General features: G+C 41.4%; 1 protein-coding gene across 1 annotated transcript; it reads left to right on the top strand.

Moving 5' to 3' along the window:
* The first annotated feature begins 5,593 nt into the window (after window positions 1-5,593).
* LOC115696676 (uncharacterized) lies at window positions 5,594-7,144 on the top strand. The gene is made up of 3 exons (XM_030623565.2): window positions 5,594-6,140; window positions 6,237-6,601; window positions 6,716-7,144. Exons 1-3 carry the CDS (start codon window positions 5,594-5,596, stop codon window positions 7,142-7,144), a joined length of 1,341 nt encoding a protein of 446 aa, XP_030479425.2.
* Window positions 7,145-7,651: the final 507 nt, after the last annotated feature.

Below are 7,651 nucleotides of genomic sequence, written 5' to 3'. Positions count from 1 at the left end.
TTCTTAGGTCTAGTTGGTTACTATAGACGCTTCGTTGAAGGATTTTCCAACATCGCAACTCCTCTAACCAACTTGACTCGAAAGACGCAGAAGTTTGTCTGGTCAGAACAGTGTGAGGGTAGCTTCCATACACTTAAGGACAAACTAATAACAACCCCTATATTATGTGTTCCCAATAACAAGGATAAGTTTGGGGTGTACTGCGATGCATCGAAACAAGGGCTCGGATGTGTGTTGATGCAAAATGAGAAAGTAGTAGCGTATGCCTCAAGACAACTTAAGAAGTATGAACAAAGGTACCCAACACACGATCTGGAGTTGGCAGCAGTAGTTTTTACGCTAAAAATATGGAGGCACTATCTCTACGGGAAGAAATGTGAAATTTATATCTACCACAAGAGCCTGAAGTACTTCTTTACACAAAAGGAACTCAACATGAGGCAGAGGCGATGGCTAGAGCTTATTAAGGACTATGATTGTGAAATCCACTACCATCCAGGGAAGGTCAACGTAGTAGCAGACGCGCTAAGTAGACGCAGTTATGCCAGCTTGGCAATACTGGCACAAATAGAAATGCCACTACAACAAGAACTCCAAAGAAGTGGTATAGAGATGATTACACAAAAACTAGCTAACCTAATCATTGTCTCGATGTTGCCACAAGAACTTAAAGATGCACAGATTGTTGATGAGTTCTTATAGAAGAAAAGAGCAGGCTTGTCAGAGAAGGAGGCAGAAGATTTCTCAGAAGGTACAGACAACATGCTAAGGTATAAGGAAAGAGTGTGTGTAGCCAACGATATAGAGCTTAAAAGAAAGATCATGATGGAAGCACGCACTACACCCTACTCAATGCATCCAGGGTCAACCAAAATGTACAATGACTTAAAAGCCTTGTATTGGTGGCCAGGGATGAAGAAGGATGTAGCTGAATTTGTAGCTAGATGCCTCACATGTCAACAAGTTAAAGTTGAACATCAGAGACCAGCAGGGATGTTGAAACCCTTGGAAATCCCAAAATGGAAGTGGGAAGATATAGCCATGAATTTTGTGACAGGACTACCTCGAGCAACCAAGCAACACGACTAAGTTTGGGTAATTGTAGACAAACTCACAAAGTCAGCACACTTTGTTCTAGTAAAGTCTACCTACAATGCAGAGCAGTACGCTGACTTGTACGTACAAGAGATATTGAGGTTGCATGGAGTTCCGAAGACGATAGTCTTTGATAGAGGTTCAGTATTCACCTCCAAGTTCTAGGAGAGTCAACATAAGGCAATGAGGACGCGGTTGAAATTAAGTACAACATTTCATCCCCAAATAGATGGCAATTTGAACGCACCATCCAAATACTCGAGGATATGCTTCGAGCGTGTGCACTGGACTTCACTGGCTCATGGAGTAAGTATTTACCTCTAATGGAGTTCTCCTACAATAATAGCTATCAAGCCACAATCAAAATGGCACCATATGAAATGCTGTATGGACGAAAATGTAGATCACCGCTTCACTGGGATGAAGTTTGAGAAAGATGGTACTTAGGTCCAGAAGCAGTAAGAGAAGCTTCAGAAGTAGTTGAAAAGATACGGCCAAGGATGCTCACCGCCCAAAGTAGACAGAAAAGTTATGGAGCACTGAAAAGATGGGAGGTTGAGTTTTCTGTAGGGGACTTTGTGTTCTTGAAGGTATCACCTATGAAGGGGATTATGCATTTTGGAAAAAAGGGAAAGTTAAGCCCAAGATTTATAGGTCCTTTTGAAATATTGGACAAAGTTGGTCAGGTAGCTTACCGTTTGGCCCTACCCCCAACATTAGCAGAAACGCATAATGTTTTCCACATTTCCATGTTACAGAAGTGTGTACATGATCCGACAAATGTGCTTAAATACGAGAACTTGAACTTGCAGCAGGACAAGAGTTATATGGCATGCCCTGTGCGCGTGATGACAAAACAGTAAAGGTCTTGCGAAATAAGACTATACCCTTAGTCAAAATCCTGTGGAGTGATAATTCTGATAGAGAAGCGACACGGGAGTTGGAGAAGGACATGTAGAATCGGTACCCCGAGTTATTCTCAAGTAAGTAAATTTCGAGGACGAAATTCTTTTAAGGAGTGTAGATTGTAATAACCAAAAATATTTTTATTACTTCGTTACCTGTTTTCTCGATGTGGAAGTTAGTGATTACATAAAATGTTATTTCTGTTGATATGTAAAAGAGTGGTATTTTTAAGAATAGTACAAGTTTGTGTTAGTTTCTAAATTAAAATGTTTTGATTATTAATAGTTATTTATTAGAGCACATAATGGAGACTTAAGCTCAAGTATTTATCCAAAGCCTTGGGCCATGTAGTTGACCAAGATATGGATTTTAAATAGAAAATTTTTATTTAATTTAGTGTAGTGATATTATGAGAATCATTTGGTTATAGTTGAGCTTTAGAGTCCTTCGGAGTGTGATAGTGTATGGCACTATAATGTAGTATATATGTATATATTAGTTATTGATAACCTTTAGCATGTGGCAATATTCTTTGGGTTATGCATGAGATATAGGAGTCAAGGGTTACGTGTAGCACAAATAGGAAAGAATGGATAGTTGGTTAGTCATCAAACCAATTTTACTTGCTCAAAGGGCACACGTGGGTATTATGGAATAAAAGTCTAAAACAATATAACACTAAGTCAATTATTTATTAGTCTATTTCAGTTTACATAGAGGTAAATTCTCCTTTTTAGTTAGTCTTGACCTAGTATGGTGGGAAGTTAGGAGGTTTATTCATTTATTAATTTATTTTAAATCTTGACTTAGGTTGGCTAGAGACCTATATATATAGAGCTTTAGTTATTCATTTTTCACTCATCACTTAAGCTATCACATATCAAGGATACTCTCTCTTTCTCATCTCTTGCTACTACTCCCTATTTCTTCTTTTATGCCATAATATTCATTGCTTATTACCTCACGCCACCATCAATACCATCATCCTTTATCATTTTTTCTATCATCCTTTTTACCATTTTTTTTCTATCATTTCACCATCATCTCAACACTAATCCCAACCAATTATTTCATCTCCATCATTCTTGTCATACTCACATATCACCACCACCAACCTCATTTATATATATACACCACCATTATTTACTTGAATATATCAACATCATCACTACCATTATTTCTCTGCCAGATTTCCTTTTGAATCTAAGTATCATTCTAAAATTTTAGATTTGTAGATTCAACGTTAAGGTCTCGTATATATATATTTATATATACCATTGTAATATGTGCTAATTAATAAATATGAAATTTAGGTTTTTCATAAGATAATTATTGGTTCTCAAGGATTAATTTTACAATCAAGCTAGGATCTCCCCAATCGAGGTAAGGAAATTAAGTAGAAAAACATAATATTTTTGTATGTAATAACATTTATAGGAAGAGTGGGAATAGTAAAAGAGAAGTTAACTAAGGTCTTCTGCCTGACTCTAAATTGTTTGTTATTTAATGTACTATATAATATATATTTAAATAATATGTTTATAAGATTCATGTTTTTATGTATGTTTACAGTATTAGAGCATGACCATTGCTAAATGTATATATTTGAATAATATGTTTATAAGATTCATGTTATTTAAGTATATGTGTAAATAGTGTGTTTATAAGATTCACATTATTTAGTTATGATTGTTAAGTTATTTAAATAATGTATATATAGTAGTTTGTCATTATTTGAATTAGATAGATTATAGTTTATGTGACATGGTTTGACCGGGAAGATAATGGTTAAATACTTGACTGTTGGGTCTATATGGTAGATAGGGGGTCATTTAGTAGTGGTACGATTTTACTAAACCCTGCCCTCCGCCATTTAGTCTAATAGCTTAGGTTTATTTGCCATAGTCGGACTCGAGCGTAATTGTTATAGTGAGATTTCTCTCACCTAGAAAATCGAGACCAGACTCCTGTTTGGAGGACACGTGTATTCAGTTTTTCAAGAAAAGCTGAGATGTCCATGATATACTCCTCGGGTTTAAACCTCGCCTGAGCTGGAATAAGCCAGATGATGCGAATATGACCATAGTCTAATCGCATTGTGTAGGACCAAAGAACGGATTTAACTCGCATGTACCAGGATATGTGTGAGTATCCCTCCTGTGAGAACATAGAGATCGGCTCTCTATAATGCGAGTTGCTCCCAGTGACCCAGCACCCTCGATAAACAAATATAGACTCATGCGTCCAGGTTCTATCAGCTCATTATACGATGTCCGTAAATGCGACTATCTAAGAACGCAGGCATCCTAGACTTAACTAAATGTTAGGTATATCCTAAGCCCGCGAGCTTACACCAGAATATGAACAGCCAACTCGAGCAATAGAAGTCGCATACGTTGCTGTATTTAGTGAATAGAAACTGTTATTCATTTATTAATGTTTACGTTTTAGTTTAATTATTGTGAATCAATGTATAAACGGATTGACAATGAATACAATCCTTGTGTAATTAACTGGACACTTGCATTGTATATAAAGGAGTGATCCACCACAAAATGAGACCTACGAAAACTCTTGCAACAATAGACTAAGTAGACCGTGATCTGACTGAACCACTATACACCTTTGTCTTCTTGATATTTCCAGTTTTTACAAAGTACTTACGTTCCCAGTTAGAGTACTCGCTGTTTTAGGTCGAATACTCGCATTTTTTCTTCATATAATTTCTTCTTATTATTAGTATTATTATTCATTTTTGGTGTTGCGAATTTCGCTCGACAACATTTGGCGTCGTCTGTGGGAATGGAGAAGTACATTCTTACTAAATAGAAGAAGGAAAATCATCATGGCTAGAAACCAAGCAAACAGAGGTGTTAACAACGAATCCATCAACATCGGAATGATGAACGTTCCATTGTCTAGGGCTAGAACACCACCTGTAGATGTCATCAATGGCGGAGTAGGTTGAGGTAATGTTAGACCCCTCAATCTATTCCCTGAAACTGCTGGCCCACAAGTCAGAGAAACATCCACGCCAGCAGCAACAATGGGGCACTTTCGACCCATCACTCCGGCGGCAGTGTCCGAGGGTATCGTCTAGCTAACCACTGACCAGTATACCGCGATCCAGGACCAGCTGCGCGCCCTGCAGGCCGAGGTGGATGGACAAAACAGGGACCGAAGCCCTCCTCGAGCCCTCACTAGTCGCACAGAAAACCCTCAGGTAACCCACTCTAGACGTCGTAATAACCGTGTTCGCAGGGAACGAAGGGCCAACCCTGAAGGACTCGACCTGAATCAACCAACCTCGAGAGGCCAATCTGCGAGGTATCCCAACCAGGAGACACAGATCAACGAAGACCCTAAATGACGTAACCCTCGCCGCAGACCTTCGCGAGACATCGATGTAGAATCTGCCTCCTCGTCCTCGCATGGTCGCACACCTAGCAGGTACATGAGGTCCGGTTCTGTAGAGACGCAGCAGGGAGGATGATATCAGGTTCACAGGGGTGATTTGCGTGATCACCTTAACGCTGTTTTCAGAGCACGCTCCCACGGCCCTCGTGACGAGGAAGGGCCCCGTGATCCCCAAATGGGCGATCATGGTGTAAACACTCGCACAAACCCGCCTAATGCACCAGCAGAGACTACCGGGGCTAATGTCCCAGCAAACCTCGCTGCAGTAGCCACAGCCCCTGCAGCCGCCCCAGTCCCGGCTCCCTTAGCCGGAGGTATTGATCAAAGCATGCTCTTGCAGACTCTAAAAATGCTCGAGCAGCAGAGAAAGCCCATATACAAGCTGCATGGGACCTCCCCTTTCACTACGGAAGTGCGACAAGCTCAGCTCCCTAAGGGATTTCGGTTATTCGAATCCCTAAAGTACAAAGGTACCTCTAATCCCATTGATTATTCAGAAAAATTCAATACTATTATGGAAGTGGATCAGGTACCTCAGCTCGCAAAATGTCGCATTCTTGCGGCAATGTTGGAAGAAAACGCCCACGATTGGTTCAACCAATTTCTTGAGGCCTCTATCTCGACATGGGAGACCTTTGTCCACCTATTCCTCACGCATTTCCAAGCCACGATGACCTATAGGCGGCCCTATACCACTCTGGCTAACATCAAACAAGAACCTGGTGAGTCTTTACAGGACTATTTTAAGCGTTTTAATGCTGAAGTAACAAAAGTTCAGTAGGCTCCCGAGTCTTCGCTAGTCTGTATGTTAATAACAGGTGTCCTGTCGAGAATCGATTTTTGGAAGGAGCTGCAGCCTCGAAGACCAGAATCGCTAGTCGAGTTCTTTGCCATGGCAGAACCACATAAGAGGATTGAGAATTCTCCAGCAGAATTTGAGAAGGGCAAAGACAAGCGTAAGTCACCAGTGCTGCGGTCACGATCCCGCAGTCCACGAGTGAAAAGTTCCAAAGGTCGAAGCCCAAGAAGACGCAGTCCACGGAGACAGCAAAGTCCAAAATTGGCCAAGTCCCCTCCAAAGAAGGAATCCTCACCGAAAAGAAAAGGTGGACCGCGCTTCGTGAACTATACTGAGCTCGCAGTACCACGAGACTATATCTACACTATCGAAGAGAAGAATGGGGTCTTCAAGAAGCCACCCCCGATTAGGGGAAACCGCGACAAGAGGGACCCCAAAAAAATCTGTAAGTATCATAATGATATTGGTCACACTACTTTGGAGCGTTGGGTTTTGTAGGACGAAATTGAAGAGCTGATCAGGAGGGGGAAGTTCAGCAAATATAAAAGGAACGAGGAAAGTCATCCACGGGCGGATGACAAAGTGGAAAATCAAAATGCGAGTGGCTCGAGAACACCTCGCAATATATTGACCATCATAGGCGGGCCTCATATCACAGAAGAATCGAGAAAGTCGCAGGAGCGATATGCAAAGGAAGCCAAGGAGAAGCCCCTCACCAATGTGAATAATCTCAGTGAGCGACCAGAGAAGTTGTTCAAAAGAGAATGCGATGACATCACGTTCATGCAAAGTGATTCGAGATGGGTCCATCACCCGCATTCTGACGCATTGGTCATTGTCGCCAATATTGGCGGAGATAAAATCCACCGTATACACGTGGACAACGGAAGTTCAGTGAATCTCTTGAACTTCCAAGCCTTTAAATAAATGGGGTTGCATGAGAAGGATCTGCGACATGTTACGTCGAGTATATACGGTTTTACCGACGACATCATTGCATTGAAAGGGATGATCAAGCTCCCGATTACCTTGGGAACCGCCCCTTTAGTAGCCAAGTCGATGGTTGACTTCGCGGTAATCAACCAATATTCGGAATACAATGCCGTGATTGGTCGGCCAATTTTGAAAGAGATGAAGATCGTGACGTCGATCTATCATCTCACAATGAAGTTCCCTACTCCCGCTGGAGTAGGTTTTGTGCGAGGAGTCCAGCCAGACTCGCGAGAATGTTACAATGCAGCAGTCAAGCTCGCAGAGAAGAAATCGATTGATGTCATCTATCTGTTAGAGGCACCACCTCCTCGCCAGGAGGTCCTCAGGATAGAAGAAGTGTCGTATAAAGACGGATCGGATTCGGATCCTAGGATCCTCGATTATGCCGCAACTGCCCAAGCCGTGGAAGACACTATTGAGGTACCTATCGATCCCGTAGAT

The sequence above is a fragment of the Cannabis sativa genome, chromosome 7 (genome assembly GCF_029168945.1).
Source record: "Cannabis sativa cultivar Pink pepper isolate KNU-18-1 chromosome 7, ASM2916894v1, whole genome shotgun sequence".
Taxonomy (NCBI): Eukaryota; Viridiplantae; Streptophyta; class Magnoliopsida; order Rosales; family Cannabaceae; genus Cannabis; species Cannabis sativa.
The sequence above is the reverse complement of the archived record's forward strand: the minus strand, read 5'-3'. Positions and strand labels throughout refer to the sequence as shown.

Coding starts and splice junctions, on each gene's coding strand:
- LOC115696676 (XM_030623565.2), top strand. CDS start 5,594: ATGGGCGATCATGGTGTAAACACTCGCACAAACCCGCCTAATGCACCA. Junction 6,141..6,236: donor TAACATCAAACAAGAACCTG/GTGAGTCTTTAC, acceptor TGTTAATAACAG/GTGTCCTGTCGAGAATCGAT. Junction 6,602..6,715: donor CTATCGAAGAGAAGAATGGG/GTCTTCAAGAAG, acceptor TGGGTTTTGTAG/GACGAAATTGAAGAGCTGAT.